An 18,008-nucleotide genomic window follows, 5' to 3' on the forward strand; every position below is an offset into this window, starting at 1 on the left:
TAACTTGTGCAGTGTTTTATTAGGTTTAAATATATGGGCTCATTTAAAGAGTGATAAAGTCTGCTTCGGCTGACTAGGTAATGAAAATATGCCCACTCCCTGTACAAAAATGTACTTTAGCTATGGAAGGCAACAGGATCAAATGTAACCACAATTACATACAGTAGTAACTGGTTCAGTTCAGTGTGTAACTGTTAAACGTACAGGATTCCAATAAGGCACTTTTAGGATGTGTCTACACAGCAACTTGCCAACCCCAGCTGACCCGTGCCAGCTGACTCAGGCTGCAGAGCTGTTTCATTGCTATGTAGACATCTGGGCTCAAGCTGGAGCCCATGCAATAGGACCCTGCAAGGCAATGAAACAGCCCCGCAGCTGGAGCCTCCTGAGCCTGAGAGAGCTGGCATGGCCAGCCCAGGGTCTGTCTTTGCTGTGTGGACATAATCTTAGAAATTATACTTTGCTTTCTGTATTGGTGGTGATTGCAGTTGCTGGAGGGATCTGCCCTACAGTACAAGCAGGGGCCTCTAGATTTTGAAATAGGATGCTATGTCCGCACTGTGCAGTGGTATGAGTAAAGCTGATTTCTTTCAGGAGACTGTCTGCTGGAGGGTCAAAATAGCACCACACTAAGTATAAATCCCACTCAAATGGTGTGAGGTGAGTGGCATAAGAGAGACCTTTGAGAACCACTGCCCTAGATCCTTCTTAAACTTTTGTACTGGTGACCCCTTTCAGATAGAAAGCCTCTGAATGTGAGCCCTTAAATTTAAAAACACTTTTTATATATTTAACACCATTATAAATACTGGAGGCAAAGCAGGGTTTGGGGTGGAGGCTGAAAGCTTGTGACCCCCTGAGAAACCCTGGTCTAGGGTTTAAAATAGGGATGTCAAGTGATTTAAAAAAATTGTGATTAATTGCACTGTTAATAATAGAATACCATTTATTTAAAAATGTTTGGATGTTTTCTACATTTTCAAATATATTGATTTCAGTTATAATACAAAGTATACAGTGCTCACTTTATTTTTTATTACAAATATTTGCACTGTAAAAAAAAAGTGCGATATCTTTATAATGAAAGTTGAACTTAAAAAAATGTAGAATTATGTACAAAAAATAACTGCACTCAAAAACAAAACAATGTAAAACTTTAGAACTTACAAATCCACTCAGTCCTACTTCAGCCAATCGCTCAGACAAACAAGTTTGGTTACAAGTTGCAGGAGATAATGCTGTCCATGTCTTGTTTACAATGTCACCTGAAATTGAGAACAGGCATTCGCATGTCACTTTCGTAGCCGGCATTGGAAGATATTTATGTGCCAGATGTGCTAAAGATTCATATATCCCTTTATGCTTCACCCACCATTCCAGAATACATTCATCCACGCTGTTGACTGGTTCTGCTCTACAACAATCCAAAGCAGTGCGGACTGATGCATGTTCATTTTCATCATGTGATTCAGATGCCACCAGCAGAAGGTTGATCTTTCTTTCTTTTTTGGTGGTTCGGGTTCTGCATCGGAGTGTTGCACTTTTAAGACATCTGAAAGCATTCTCCATGCCTTGTCCCTCTCAGATTTTGGAAGGCACTCCAGATTCTTAAACTTTGGGTCAAGGGCTGTAGCTATGCTTAGAAATCTCACATTGGTACCTTTGTGTTTCACAGCAGATTTGACAAAAGTGTTCTTAAAACGAACATGTGCTGGGTCCTCATCCGAGATTGCTGTAACAAATATATGAAGAATGCGGGTAAAACAGAACAGGAGACACAATTCTTCCCCAAGGAATTCAGTCACAAATTTAATTAACACTTTTTTTTATTGAGCATGTCCTCTGGAATGGTGCCCAAAACATGAAGGGGCATACAAATGTTTAGTGTATATATGGCACGTAAATACCTTGCAACGCTCGCTAACCATGCTAGGTACAAAAGTGCCATGTGAACGCCTGTTCTCACTTCCAGGTGACATTGTAAATAAGTCAGCAGTATCTCCCATAAATGCAAACAAACTTGTTTGTCTTAGCGATTGAGTAGACTTGTAGGCTCTAAAGATTTTTATATTTTGTTTTTGAGTACAGTTATGTAACAAAAAAAGACATTTTAAGTTACACTTTCACGATAAAGAGATTGCACTAAGTACTTATGAGGTGAATTGAAAAATACTAATTTTATTTTTACAGTGCAAATATTTGTAAGCAAAAATAATATAAAGTGAGCATTGTACACTTTGTATTCTGTTGTATTATAAATCAATATTTTTTAAAATGTAGAAAAACATCCAAACATATTTAATAAATTTCAGTTGTATTCTATTGTTTAACAGTGCGATTCTGCTTCATTTTCTTAATATCAGGGTTTTTTTGAGTTAATCACATGAGTTAACTGTGATTAATTAACAGCCTTAGTTTAAAACTGAAGACCTTCAGTCTCTATTTCTACCAATTACAAGATGTTTCCTGCATGTATACAGAAAGGAAGATCAAAACACATGCCAACTAAATTTTAAGTATTCAATCCCAATAGCAACTTCAATTGCTAACTGTTTCCAAACCAAAAGCTATATTAAGCTGTTTTAAGGCTATGAATTCTCATTAGAATGTTGTTGTATTAAAAATACAAAAGCCAGAAGTTATTTGTACTTAAAATAGAGAGTATGGAAATGCAGGTTTAAGGTCATAATTTGTATTTAAAAATAAACAGGGAAACATCACCACAATAGCTGATGGGTAACACAAAGATGGTATTTAGTTCACTGTCTGCCCTGTTTCCCATCATTTCAAACTCTGCACAGAGCACTTCTAATTACAGCACTGAATGGATTGAACTAATAAGAGCTTTGGGTACAACAGCTTGTCGGGCATAGATTACTTCAAGTCTCACTGTGTAATTTCAATGACTACCTCACCTTTATTTCAACATAATGATTACATTAGTTGCTGAACTCTTGTGGATGATCAACATCTTTCTTTTTTTCCCCTTTCTCCAAAGTACACTGTCTCCATCCTGCCATTGTTGCATGTAACTGAATCAGCATCTCTCCAAATCTGTGTAGTCATGGAATGATTTCCTTACCAATGGTAAAGCAGATATGCATTGTTGCCTAGAATCAATGGCTTGACACCCTTAATGTCATTTACTGAGAATAGTTATGAGAAATCCAGCATTCTTAATGTGGTACTGTGAACTTTTCTAGATTCTATGTATAAGTCTATGTGCCACAATGATCCAGCGAGGCTTGCACCATGACAGCTTCAGTAGCTAATTATTACTTCCCGTCAATGTACGACCAGGCTTGTTTTGAAGGGAGGGAGGAAAAAGCTGGAACCCATGTGTCAATTCAATAACTCTAGCAGCAGCGGAGTTCCCATTTTTTAAATCCCTCGGTTACATACCTCTTCATTTAGTATGTACTGCCGTGCGCTCTTTTCATAGCAACGCTGTCCATCATGAACTTTCCAAATTGCTCCCTGACTTTTACAGTGAGTAGATATCTCCAGAACACCAGCTGAGTGGCAAAAGTCAGCACGAATATATGGGACCTGATTATGCAGCCTCCTGTTAAGCCTAGGCGGCAAGATGTCATCCCAGTAGTCTCTGGCTTGACTGGGGTAAGGCCAAAAATAGTACTCCAATTAGTAACAGCCCACCTCAAGTTCTATGGGTTCTGCTGCTTTGGGGTGCATGGCCTTGCATCAAAAATTCAGTGAATTATTGGTTTGGCTCTCAGCATATTGCCACTTAAGTGCAGTCATGTCAAGAAAACACTAGCAGACCCCTTCCTTTCTGACTAGAGTGAGAGTTGAGTGTTTATCTTAGCCTCCATTTTCAGGCAAGGATCCTTCACCAAAGTTTCACCATTTTCCATAGTTCTTTTGGGCTTTCAGAAACCACTCTATCAAGGAAACTTTGAGATAGGTACCCAAATAACACTGCAATTTTACGTAGTCAATGCAAGTGTGAACAGGGGACAAAACTGCAACTGAAACAACATAATTAGGGTGGACATGCTGCATTATTAGAATTAGAATTTTACACCAGTGCTATTCTACTACTCAGAAATAACTCAGGTGTGCAGCAATTCGAATTTAATATATACACACATCATTCAAAAGCTTATTTTATGTACATTTAGATGAGGTATGGGAAACTGCCAAGTGGGCAAGATGGTAAGCCAGGTGAAACAATGGTACCCAAAATAAGGATCATTTTTTTATACTGCAGCAAACACTTTTTACTGTTTAAGTTTATTTCAACACCTTAATGTGGTGTGTTTTGGTCAAAGCTACCAAAAGACAACGTATTAAAAGATTTTTACTGGTTTTGCAAAGGCAAGTATACTAACATTAAATCTTTTCAAATCGCATATTCTTAATTGTCAAAGTATCTCACACATTACAACAGTCTTCTATATTTTCAACTGCATTTTGCTGACCAGATTAATCTCTCACTGAAAGCTGTACACCAGTAGCAGTAGATTGCATGCCCATAGTTTGTACTGGATAGCGGATAGATATAAATGCACATGAATTCCTAATGTATGCTTCTCCATTTGTAAGCTTTTGTATTTATAATGTAGCATATAGTCTGCCTGGTAGAAGGTTTTATTTTGTAATTGCCTGTATACATGTAGTACTAGCCTTTGAAATATTTAGAGAAACTAGTTTTTTAACAGTGATACTTATGCAATGTTAGAAATGACAGTACATGGCTTCATATTATAAATATGCAAAAGCTATGAGAGAAAAGTGCCTAACAAGTAGTAGTGAAGACAAATGGGCCCCGAGCCTAGGGAGAGGTCTGTTTTGGTGGCTCCTGTGATGGGAGATGACAGGACAAGTTAGGTTCAACAAGATTTTCAGCTCCTACAGTGCTTCCAGGGTAAGCATGAGGGCTTGTGGGATTTGTCACAAGGTTTTGTGCCATATCGTCTCTTGGGATTTGGCATGAGACTTGGAGCCACGATAGGTGCACTGTGCCACTTCCTGTTTTCTCGTTTCCAGAAGTCAACCCTCCCTCCTTCCTTTATCTAGGTTGCTGCAAGCTATGCTAGTTGCCACTTTGAGGCTGGGAAGGAATTTTTTCCCGTACCACCAGATTGGCGGTGGCTAGTTAGGTTTTTTTTATTTTTTTTCCTTCCTTGCAGCAAAACCTAGGGGTCGGCTTTTGGTCAACTGGACAGCTGGGATTCTCCCTGTACAAGAGGGCACAGCTGGACCTATGAGAGAATCATTTAGTTGTTGGAACTTTTGGCAGGTACCTAGTACAAGAACTCTGATTTAGGCTCCAGATCCAAAAAGGTAACATAATGAGCATCCCAAGGGCACTCTCCTTAAGAGATGGGGGCATCGTGACTAACCCACTATTGGCAAATGTGAGCCAGAACGCTACCACAAGGGCACTACCTCACCAATGCACTTGATGGCAGTGCTGGCTGGGGGTTGAGGTCCCCTCTCATCTCAACTCCTGAAAGGGGAAGCGATGCTAGCAGGCAAATGGAGGCGGCCTGGGACCCTCCTAGTTTGATGATTGGCTCCCCCTGCAGTGAGAGCCCCCAAGAATTGACACAGGAACAATGGGGTGCAAGTTAATGCGCGGGGCTGTCCCCTGTCAGGAACTTTGGATGTAATTTGACTAATAGTAGTTATAGCCTGGCCTGTACCACATGTCTTTGCCACCTTCCACACAATGCGCATAGCAAAGTTCATAAATAAGTCCTTGTCTTTCCACTGAAGAGGGATGAAGAGCACATTACAGTTCTTACTAAACATGTCTTTAACAATATCACAAACACATTTGACCCTGAATCAGGCCCAGGGTACTTATCAATATATCTACTGGACTGCATGCAACGTCAGATGTACAAGAATCTCTACTGAAAATAGCAGATATTGGTGAAGAACAAATGGAGAGATTTGTGAAAGGTGTATGCAATCCTGATGAGACAGCCAGCTTTTTCAGCCCACTCAAGAAATCTGATATTAAAACATTTTGTGACATGACCAAGAAGACCAAGTTTAAGTCTGGCAAGGGCGGTCACAGCAGTTACCAGTCCAGAAACTATTTTCTGTAGAGCCCTGTCCTTAGCAAGATGCTGAGATTATGTTTAAATAGAACCTGTGCCTATGCCCCCTTCTGTGCTGACAGAACAATGAGAACAGACAAAGCTGAATTGGGCATCAGCTGGAAACTCAAGCTGAAAGATCCCATGCAACAAAGAAACTACAATTCATACAAATGATGGCTGGAGACAAATTCCACACATTTGATGAACTGGCTGCTGAGAACTTGAGACAGATCCTAAAAGGATTTGACAAAGCTAATTCTGTAACTACAATCTTTGACAGATATGAAAACAGTAACTATGAAAATTACAGAAAGATTGCACCAGATAGGATCTAAGGTTGGATTAAAAAAATTCCAGATGATTGGTGGATGCCCTGTGCCTCCAAAGGAAAAAGTTTCCAAATGTGACATCCAATGAGCAGTCACTTGTAAAACTTCTCTTTGAATATATGGTTTAAAATACTACACAAGCACTCCATGATGGAGGCTTTTCCCAGTGCTTAATTTGTAATGAAAGAGGTGCCAGGGCTCAAACTTTTTTTTTTACTTTCATAACTGAAGCAGCAAGTCCAGAGGTGCTAGGGCTACAAACCGCCAAGCACAGAGGTTCCAGGACTCAACCCCGGCACAGATTAAGCACTGACTTTTCCAAATGTGCAGCAGTAAAGTCCATCACCAGCAGATGTGTGGAAGAAGCCCAAAACTTGTATAGTATTGAGAAGCGGACACAAAGATGCTTCTGGATGCTGTATGGGTCAATATGGCTTTTGGGTCTATTGGGTGTCAAAAGACACATAATGTCACCTAATACAAATGTTTTGGTCCTTGCTGTTCACTCTTTTCCAGAAGTGGAACACATAGATAACATGTGGATTGAAACAGGCACCATTACTAGCATAACTGACAAGCTTTGCTTCACACCTGTGTGTGAAATTTGTGGTGTACTCACTCCTGACTTCTGCAGCGTGCTTCCTGCTATATACATGATGTGACTCTGTGTTTAATTTCAAAGCAAAGGGAGCTTACCACTTCAGAGATCTTGTCAAATTGAGGGAGAGTGAGGAGCAAGCCACAATAGCTGCAGCAAGGAAGTTGGTAGCAGTGTTGTATGACCACAGCAAGAAAGAAAAGGTGACCCACTGCATATGCCTCAATCAGGCCCTCAAAAAGGGCAAGTCACTAGCCAAATTTCCTCCATGTGAGGATAGTTTCGAACAGCATCTTGGCAAACAGAGATTTGGATGTTTTCACACATAGGCAAACCAGATATTGGATCATAATTCCAACATGGATAGGAAAATGTGGATGATGAACTACTTCCTGTATTCTTCAAGGGCCCAATGGCATCTAAGCTTCTATAAGACCTTATATGTGCCTGTACTGGTAGGGATCACTGCACAATCAACTGTGGCTGTAGTTTATAGTCAGAATAATCTTCCCTAAACAGAAATGGAGCAATATACAGACTTTCCTTCCTACTGCAGTAATTTGTTTATTAGATAGACGTGCAACTCAAGAGTATATTTGTGAAGTTTATGCTGGGATGCCAGAATTTTCCTAGGAGAGGTCCTGCCATCATCACAAGGAAGGATATAGAGAACAGATGTTCCTTGAATGATTAATAATTACATGACGATATGAAAATGATTTACATTATCTGTGATACTTTGTCTAAGGATCCAAAGATAGGCAAAGTCAGAGTTCCTCTCCCTAAGAATAGAAACTAAAATGAATAAATGAGAATAGTGTTAATCAACTGGGAAAGAATCTCTCATAATCTGCATACGAATTAAACCTCTTTCTCCCTCTGTCTAGCTAAAAAAAAAATTTCAAGTTACCAAGCAAAGGTAATATCCTGCTGCCTACACAGATCTTGAACATAAGAACAGCCATACTGGGTCAGACCCAAGGCCCATCTAGCCCAGTATCCTGTCTTCTGATAGTGGCCAATGCCAGGTGCCCCAGAGGGAATGAACAGAACAGGTAATCAAGCGATCCATCCCGTCGCTCATTCTCAGCTTCTGGCAAACAGAGGCTAGGGACACCATCCCTGCCCATCCTGGCTAATAGCCAATGACGGACCTATCCTCCCTGAATTTATCTAGTTATTTTTTGAACCCTGTTATAGTCTTGGCCTTCATAACATCCTCTGGCAAGGAGTTCCACAGGTTGACTGTGCATTGTGCGAAGAAATACTTCCTTTTGTTTTAAACCTGCTGCCTATTAATTTCATTTGGTGACCCCTAGTCCTTCTGTTATGAGAAGTAAACACTTCTTTATTTACTTTCTCCATACCAGTCATGATTTTATAGACCTCAATCATATCCCCCCTTAGTTGTCCCTTTTCCAAGCTGAAAAGTCCCAGTCTTATTAATCTCTCTTCATATAGAAGCCATTCTATACCCCTAATAATTTTGTTGCCCTTTTCTGAACCTTTTCCAATTCCAATATATCTTTTTTTGAGATGGGGCGACCACATCTGCATGCAGAATTCAAAAGGTGGGCATACCATGGATTTATATAGAGGCTATATAATATTTTCTGTCTTATTATCTATCCCTTTCTTAATGATTCCTTTCTTGACTGCCGCTGCACATTGAGTGGATGATTTGTTATTTGATGGACATGATATTTTATGGGAAGCATTGTAGAGAACAGAGGATAGGCATGATACACTCATGGTAGCCCGTGTTGCAGAGGAGACGTACGGCAGCATTTTGTACTAGCTGGAGTTTCCTAAGTGCAGAAGATTTCATGTACAGGTACATCACATTGCTCTAGTACAGCAAAGAGATGATGAAAACATGAATAACTGAGTCCAGGTCTTGCATTACCTGCAACTGTTTCAATGTGAGAGCTCAGCATCATTGAGGAATCCAAGAGTTCCCCTAGACTATGGACTGAATTGACCAATTGTGGGTGTGAACCTTGAATCAAAGAAGACTGCATCATGGCTGCAAATGCCTCAAAATACTTTCCTCTGCCCACCAGCAACACCTCTGTTTTGTTCAGTTTCAGCCAGTTGTTCTTCATCCATGAGCTGATCTCATCCAAAGACTGATCATCCTCATCGTAGTGATGTGGTGAAGGATAGGTAGAACTGTGTGTCATCTGCATATTGCTGGCACTTGAGTATTTGTTGTATGACCGGTTAATCTAGTGTTTACATATAGATGTTGAAAAGAATGAGAGAGAGAATTGATCCTTATGGACTGTGGTACTGGAATTAGGGATGTTGGGGGTGCTGCTGCACCCCCTGACTTGAAGTAGAAAACTATTCCAGCACCCCTGCTTGTGGAACCCCACAAGTGAGGGATCTAGTGGTAGAGGTGCAATTTCCCATCATTACTATTTTTGTACACCCTCCAGGAAGGACTCAAATAACTGTGGCACATTACCCTTGATTCCTGTCACCGCTCTTAGGCAAGACAATAGTATCTCATTGTCAACAGTGTCAAAGATTACAGACTGGTCCAAGAGGATGAGAATGGTTGTCTTTCCTCTACCCATAGATGGGCAATCATCCGTCAGTGCCACTAAAGCAGTTTCAGTTCTGTATCCTGGCCTAAATCCAGATTGTGCCAGCTCTAGAATGTTGGCTTTAGTTAGATGATCTTGTAGTCAACCTTTGACTAGCTTCTCTATGAGCTTGCTCAGGAATGATGGGTTTGACACTGGGAGATAGTTGGCTAGGACTGAAGTGCCCAGAGTGGGTTTCTTCAATGTAGATTGGACTACTGCATATTCTGTGGCAGAAACACATTCAGTAAGATTCAGGCTTTAATTTCAGTACTGAAATTATAATGGTACTTTAAGACCCATAAAACTCCTTGGCTCCAGTGTGAATGCTGGAACCTGAGAAATATGGATATGTAAATTGGTCCTAAAATGATTTTCCCAACATTTGGCTCATGAATTGTGATCAGTGCAATTAGACTGGATAACAGCAGAACAAGAATGAATGTTAGCCAATCAGATTCCACTTCAAAACCTGTATTTTAAACAGAGGAGATCTGCTGTCCAGAGCATACTGTCACACTCAGGACAGAGTCAGAAGCACACTTTTCATTTGGAGGATGGGTTAGCTTGAAACTGAACAAGTTTAATGAGGAAATAGATTTTAAGATATTATACTTGGACCTATTATGTTACCTGCAGCAATTTTAAGTTAAAAAGTCCATGCTTCCAATGTTGTCATTGTACAGAGGTCCACAGTTCACATATTTCTATTGATACTGATCAGAACAATACTAATAGTTAAAGTGATTTTCTACATGTTTTAACACAAATATTACTTGACATTAAAGGATCCTTAAAGAGTTAGCATATATTTCTTTACATACACATGAAAATTGTTATCGAAATGCTGGGTCCGCCTAGCTGAGAGCCAATGAAAACCCAGACAGGGATAAGGAAAGGTTGCTTTATTCTGCAGAAGAAAGGAGAGTTCTGTACCTTGGTACAAAAAATTCTACTCCATACAAAGACCAAGAATCTTTTATGCATACTCACACAGAGGCTTTAGTCATGTTAGCATTTGATTGGTGGTTAGCAAACCCTGCACTTCTGCAATCTGCTTGCAAAAAACAGCTTAGGACCAGCTCCAACTGCCTCAAGACTGATAAGGAAAGACAGTTCAAAAGTTCAGGCTACTGTGTCCGTGAGATATCCAATTTCTCCTAATGGTTGCCAACTATTATAAGGCTACTAACTGGTAGGGGGTCGCTGCTAATTGCCACAGTCCCCCCTTCGGGCCTGATAATCCAAATTGTCAGGCCCGATACGCAATTTGCGATCAAGCTGGAGGGAGAAATATTGTGTTTTCCTACAGACAGCAGAGCTTTAAGTAACAGCACTACACAAACATTTTGCACATTGCAACATTACTCAAACAACACAGAAAAAAAAGAAAGAAAATAATCTATTTGACAGTTGTATAGATTCATAGACTCTAGGACTGGAAGGGACCTCGAGAGGTCATCGAGTCCAGTCCCCTGCCCTCATGGCAGGGCCAAATACTGTCTAGACCATCCCTGATAGACATATATCTAACCTACTCTTAAATATCTCCAGAGATGGAGATTCCACAACCTCCCTAGGCAATTAATTCAGTATGGAAAAGGCTAGTAAACTACAACTCAAGGTCTGGGAGGAGGTCCTCAAAATTAAGGGTATGATCAAGAAATACAGTGTGGAAAACAACAGCTGCATTTTGTTTATACATAGGTTATTTTGATATTGTGGTTTTTTTTTTACTTTTGAGAGACGCCAGTCTATCTACACATTATTTACACAAGGTTAAAACAACTTTTTACAAAGTTTTTTTTTGCTCGCCTCACACAATCCTTGCTTCTACAAATTTTGCGTTATTAGGGTTATAGCTAGCTTAACTTTTGCTAACAGAGACTGTCATGCATTAAGATCCCCCTACAAATCCGTTAGTTTTTTTTTTATTTTTATACTTTTTTTTTTGTATTTTTAGTACAACAGATATTTTAAAATTTTTATTTGTATTAAGTTATGGATTTTTTATTTTATATCAGATGTTTTAATTTTAGGGGTTATTATTGGATATAATGACAAAGTATGATTAGCATGGATATGAAAAGTATTATTTTTAACACATTTTTTACAACAACAACATAATTTTAAGCTAATTAATAGCAATATAAATAATATTTTTATACTAATATGATGGAGTTGTACAGTTTTGGTTATAAAGTATAATATATTATATTTAGTACATAAAGTAGATATTTTATAAGTTGTATGAAAGGCATTTTTTTTAGTTTGATATATATTTTGAAGTATGTGAATTTGTTGTTATATTTTAGAGATTTTTTGAACTTTTGGTAACAATGAAAGCAAATTTTGAAACTATTTAGATACTAAACTAGTTTAGTTAAAGAGTATTTGGAACTTAAGGTTACTTGCAAAATTTTATTTGCAGGCCAGTAAGTAATACGATTACCTGCAGTGGTAACGAGATTAAAATGTATATTTTGTATTGTGGTGATTTTTACACACATATAGTTATTATTAGTTTGAAAAAGTAGGTGTTTTGTTAGGATAGTTTTTTGTTTTTTTAGTAAATGTTGTTATGAACAGTGACAACTTTTTTTGGCTTCAGTTTATGGATACATTGAAGCTGTAGGGGTTTTAACAGCTAAAATGTCTATTGACTCCCTATTCCTATTTAAAATGTCAGGTGTTATTCTAGGGGCACTGACTATAAATTAGTTAGGTATACTAGGTGTTTTAATTTTTTAGATGTTACGGTGAATTTAGTTTTATATTTTTTTTATGGACTTGTTACTATTCGGTATGTGGGAGCTCACACCCCCCTAACCGGTTTAAATGCTTGGAAGGAGCACTGTGAATGTCTACACTTCCACCCAGAAAGTGTTTAAGTATGTTTTTATGACTACAAATTAGATGGTACTCTTGATGTGTCTGTAAGGGCAGTGGGCCAAGTCTGGTACTCAAGATCACTCCGAATGGCTATCAGCTGGTCATTCAGGAAATCCTGAATTTTTAAACATATTAGATCTTACTGCAGTGCTTTCCCAGCCTCAGTGATATTTAATACTATTTTTGTTAGTAACTTTTGGGTCATTGGTATATAGCGTTATTTGTATTTGGATGTATTACACGGGTAATAGTGTAATGGAGGAGATGGCAGAGGCAGTGGCAACAAGGTGCCTTTGGTATTTGTTATTTAAAATGTAATTAGGGAGGGCTATACATGCTGGAAGATTTATCCAAAACACAGGGCGCAGCCTGTAGAATAAACCCCAAAATTCAATTAATATCACATTCCCAAGCATGGGTCCCACAAATTTCTTCCTGCCAGTGTATAATTCTTTGTTTCTTTACCAGAGTTAGTTCTTAATGTTTTTTCTAGTCAGGAATTCCTGGACTTTGGCAATTTCAGTAGAGTGAGTGTTCCTTCTTCTTTCCTGAAACAGTCGTGGTTCAGCATCCTACAGGGGAGAGGTTACCAGCACATCACCCTGTAATGGTTTTGCTTCTTCTAGAAAAATTCAAAGCACAGTAGGTCTGTTAGTGGACAAGGGAGAGGTTACTAGCACTTTTCCTTGTCCTTTTTCCCTGCTGTCCAGAAGGCACAGCATAGCTAGAAGGAGAAATAGGCTAATTATTAGTAGGAGAATTTTCTTGAGGTGGAGGGGTCTTTTTGCAGTGAGAATCATGGGTCCAAGCAGTCAGTCTTTGGCACTTCACAGTGGTGTTGGTAGTCAGCAGGACTTAAGGGCCTTTCCAGCATGGAGCCAAAGCAGTCTTTCATTGGTGGACCTTTACATAGATCTAGTCTCCTGGGTTCAAAGAGTGGCAGGGCTGCTAGGGTCTTTGGGTAGCGCTTTTTTATTTGTGAGAAAAGAAACCTAACACATTTCATTAGTGCCTGGCAGTGTTTTGCAGATCTCATAGCTGTTTGGGCACATTCAAGCCCTCCCTTTTCTTGACTGTCAGCCAAGTCTTAGCTGTGAGCAGTGTCCTTGAATGGGGGCAGTGTCTTATTTTTAGACTGAGCATACTAGCTATTTTTTTTAGTTAATTTATTTTGGGTGGTTTTTTTGGCTTTTTTTAACTTACAAAGGAAACTTTTACTTTTTACTTATATACTTTTTTCCAACAACGAACACACAAACATTGCTATTATACAGTATATTATTTTTATTATTTAATGTATGCCACATATACCCTTCTACTAAAATAACCTTATTACAGAGCTTTGGAGCAACAAGCCAGGACAAGCACACCCAATTTGAGGAGTTCACTCAATACAACCTCTAGTCCAATAGTTTCCCACCATCCCTAGCCCTTTGGCTAGAAATCTGAGGTAGCCAGAAGGATCCCATGTACAATATGGGGAGTGGGTTAACTTTTCATGTCCTTGCTTCCAAAGACTGTTGGTATGCAAATTTTAATAACAATTTTTATTTAAAAGGTTTGGCCAATGAAGTTTCTTTTTCTTACTTAAGGAAATGTATTAAACTTTAGTATATCACATTTTCTTGATTTATCCAAACACTTTGTATTCCAAGTTGAATAAAAAAGGTATCTGCATTTTAATTTAACCTTTTTGTTTGAGTTTAAACTAGACTATTCTATGAAAATATTAAACACAACAATTTTGGTCACGAGACAAACACCACAAGACAGGACATAGAACACAAAACATAATTCCTATTGTGCCAGTAAAAGCATGATACGTTGAATGCTGTTCAGCTGGCATCAGTTTTCTCTGATTATCTGAAAGACAAAAAAACCAGAGATCTACCCCTTCTGGGCAGTCAATCATCACTTAAAATATACAAATACCCTTGTTGATTTCAGGCAAAACAGAGGAATTACCCCATATTTTCTTGTATTTGTTTCATAGGCAGCCCAGGTTTCAGTGGCTTCTACCTTATCAGTTAGATCATTTGCATTAATACAGATGCTTTCTGGCTTGCTTCTGGATCCAAAGCTATTCACAGCTTAAAGATTCTTACCTTAAAAAGGGACATAATTAACTTTACCAGAATTTATTTACAAACATTTTAAAGACACCAAGAACTTTCCTCTTTAGCATTCCTTTCTGAACACCAGGTAAAGGCCATTTATTTAACATGTAATCCAAAGGGCTATCCTTAGAGGGTTTCTGCTGAGACCCACCCATCCCCTTTTCTGGCACTAAACAGAGAATGAAACAGAAAGGAGGGAATAATGGTCTAATCCAAAAAATCCAAGCCAGCAATCTCTGCTTACACTGACTACTACAGGGGATGGAACAGAAGAATCTTAATACAACCTCAGGGCTTCCTCACACGCTATGGCTTCCACTCTGAGGAATTACGAACAAGAAGCTCAGTTCCACCCACACACCTAACACCCAAAGGTTTTAAGACAGAAATACAGTAACCAAGTAACCAGAATATAACCAGAACCCAGGAAATGCTTCCTTATCCTATTAAGGCTCACCTTATCAGAGCATGAACCCCAGGGGCCACGGTGAAGTGAGGAAGAGGGGCTACACACCTCAGTGGCGCCGCTCCTAGTTCGCCGCAGCCATCCGGAGTCCGATGTCCAAGCTAGGAGGGTCCCATCTGGGTCGCCAGAAACTGTTACCGAAATGTCGGGTCCGCCTAGCTGAGAGCCAATGATAGCCAGACAGGAATAAGGAAAGGTTGCTTTATTCTGCAGAAGAAAGGAGAGTTCTGTACCTTGGTACAAAAAACTCTACTCCATACAAAAACCAAGAATCTTTTATACACACTCACACACAGGCTTTGGTCGTGTTAGCATTTGATTGGTGGTTAGCAAACCCTGCACTTCTGCAATCTGCTCAGCAAAAACCAGCTTAGGGCCAGTTCCAACTGCCTCAGGACTGATAAGGAAAGACAGTTCAAAAGTTCAGGCTACTGTGTCCGTGACATATCCAATTTCTCCTAATGGTTGCCAGCTCTTATAAGGCTACTAACTGTTAGGGGGTCACTGCTAATTGTCACAAAATGATGGATATTTCAGAAATGCAGATAATAGTTTGATTGTAGCCTCCACTCAGCAAATAATTTCTCTTTCAAATCAATTTTTGGACATGCAGAAAGGATTTATATTTGAATTAGTATCCCACCTGAATGAGTTTCTTACAAAGATCTTGATTCTTTAGTTTGCATCCAGACTGCAGAAAAGATCAATTAATGCAGATCCAATTGAAAGATCAGGACCGTATATAGTGGCTATATATTCTGCTTTCATAGATACAAATGATTTTAAGAAACTGGGCATTTTCCTTGTCTCCCTTGTTTTAATTTGCAGACTTTATTTTAGAATAGATAACCTCAGATAACATGAAAATAGTTGGTCTGCTAGTTACCAAGGCTACTGGTTCTCCTGCTGAAATCAACAAAAACCCACAATTATGGAGTCCACTGGACTTCCCACTACCAGTAATATAATTTGTAATATAATTTGATCATATAAATCCCTTCATCCTGGTCAAGGATTGTAACTAATCCTTAATTCCGCTGGGATTATATTAACCGAGTGATCCTACATTTTACAATTGCTCCTTTGTGGGATAGTTATAGGTCCTGAAATCACTTTCAGAACTAAAAAAAAAAAAAAAAAGGTTGTGGTGTGATGGTGAGCAATGGGACACAATGATGTGTTGGGATGGTATACACGTTCGGCATCATGCAATATTGCCAACTGCTATTACTTTAATATTTGGTGCTTTTAAGCTCCTGCTTCTCGAATCAAGAGATTGCATGAAAATTGTAGCTCTCTTTAAAAGTTTCTAACCCTTGCAGTTGCAAAGGCTCAGCAGCCACAAGACAAATATAAAGAACACAATATGTACGTCTAAAGTCTCATGATTTCAAAGTCCGTTTTTCTGGGGCCCCTGACTCATGCTCTTGATTGCTTGGGGCTGGCTGGCAACACTTATTTAAGATTAGTGCTGGCTGAACACAATGCGAGGTCAGCCGCTCTGACGATAATCAAGCAAACTGCACGCCTGTGTGGGAAGGAATTGTGCACAGCGATCAGCGACGCGGATCCACGCCCCTTACAGCCGGAAAATCAGTGATGGACTCCGCGAGCCTATAAAAGGGAGTTTAGTGTTTTGGCGGAACTAGCTTTGCCCTATTTCAAGATGGCGGCTCCCTTAATTTAAACCTCAGGCAAAGGGGAACTTTTGCCCTAGTTCAAGATGGCGACGGACCGACCTCAATTCGGTGTTTAGCTGTGTTCCAAAACAGTAGCAACCGAAACTCATCCGCTGATTCCTTGCCCTGTTCTAAAATGGCGACGTCCCCACCTCAGTCCTTTATGCTGTCGACCGATTCCAAGATGGCGTCCCGCAACCCCCGCCCCAGCTACCTCCCTGAGCCCCTCCCCCGCGCTCGGGCTTCTGACCTCACTTCCGCTTGTGCAGCAGCCATTTTGTCTTTCCGTTGCGGCTGCCCGAGCTTCTCCCTCCCTCCTACCGCCGCTGGCTGGGAAACTCCAGTTCCCCCCCGGGCCCAGCTCCCTCCGGACCCGCTGCCCAGGGGGGCCGCTACCTTCCGCCTCCCTCCTCCTGCCCAACCGCTGGCCAGGTTGCCTCGTACCCGCGGATCGGCATCTCTCGCCCCCTCCCCCCAGCGGCGCATGCTCTGCCGGGCCCCCGGCCGCGCGGACACCCGGTAGTCCCCCCTCAGTGGCTGGCCACGGGTCCCCCAGCTCCTCGGGCGACGCCCCAGGGACCTCCTCCCCGCTGAGCGCCCGAGACGCCCCACAGCTCCCTAGGGGCTGGGTGCTGAGGGGCAGCCGGGTGCGCGCTGCCCCTACCAGGGGCAGCGACTGAGACGCCCGGCGGAGGCAAGGGGGGGACTGGCTCGGCAGGGGCCGCGGAGCCGGTCCCGCCCAGCCCGGCGGCGCCATGTCCAGCGAGGAGAGCTACCTGGCCATCCTGCGCTACCTGACCAACGAGCGGGAGCCCTACGCGCCCGGCACTGAGGGTAACGCCAAGCGCAAGATCCGCAAGGCGGCCGCCTGCTACGTGGTGCGCGACGGGACCCTCTACTACCAGCGGCGGCAGCGGGACCAGCAGCGCTTCGCCGAGCTCGAGGTGGTGCTGCAGGCGGAGCGCCGCGCCCGCCTCATCCGCGCCGCCCACCTCGGCCCGGACGGCGCCCACCGCACCCGCCTGCAGACCTGGCAGGGGCTCTCGCAGCGCTACTGGTGGCGAGGTGAGGCGGGGCCCTGGCCGGGGGAGCGGCGGGGCTCAGCCCCAGCAGCAGGTGGGGAGCGGGGCCGCGTGGTGGGAGGCGCCCGGACTGGGCCGAGCTCTCGCAACGGCGCGCTGAGCCCGCTCGGGATAACGGGCAGGGGAGACGAGCACCTGCGGACTGGCCTGAGCGGCTGTCTCGCTGCCGCCGCACGTGGA

General features: G+C 41.5%; 1 protein-coding gene and 1 long non-coding RNA gene across 2 annotated transcripts in view; one reads left to right on the forward strand and one right to left on the reverse strand.

Moving 5' to 3' along the window:
- Window positions 1–8,625: 8,625 nt before the first annotated feature.
- LOC115660796 lies at window positions 8,626–17,604 on the reverse strand. The gene is made up of 4 exons (XR_004002941.1): window positions 17,523–17,604; window positions 15,059–15,226; window positions 10,417–10,691; window positions 8,626–9,819 (listed from the first exon to the last, which is right to left on the reverse strand). It is a non-coding gene; the product is annotated as an uncharacterized LOC115660796 (long non-coding RNA).
- Window positions 17,005–18,008, forward strand: part of ZBTB11 (zinc finger and BTB domain containing 11) — a 43,839-nt gene continuing 42,835 nt past the window's right edge. The window contains exon 1 of the mRNA XM_030582427.1: window positions 17,005–17,811. Coding sequence (XP_030438287.1) covers window positions 17,502–17,811 — 310 coding nt within the window. The 5' untranslated portion in view covers window positions 17,005–17,501. The remainder of the gene's footprint in view (window positions 17,812–18,008) is intronic.

Source organism: Gopherus evgoodei, chromosome 1 (assembly GCF_007399415.2).
Source record: "Gopherus evgoodei ecotype Sinaloan lineage chromosome 1, rGopEvg1_v1.p, whole genome shotgun sequence".
Classification (NCBI taxonomy): domain Eukaryota; kingdom Metazoa; phylum Chordata; order Testudines; family Testudinidae; genus Gopherus; species Gopherus evgoodei.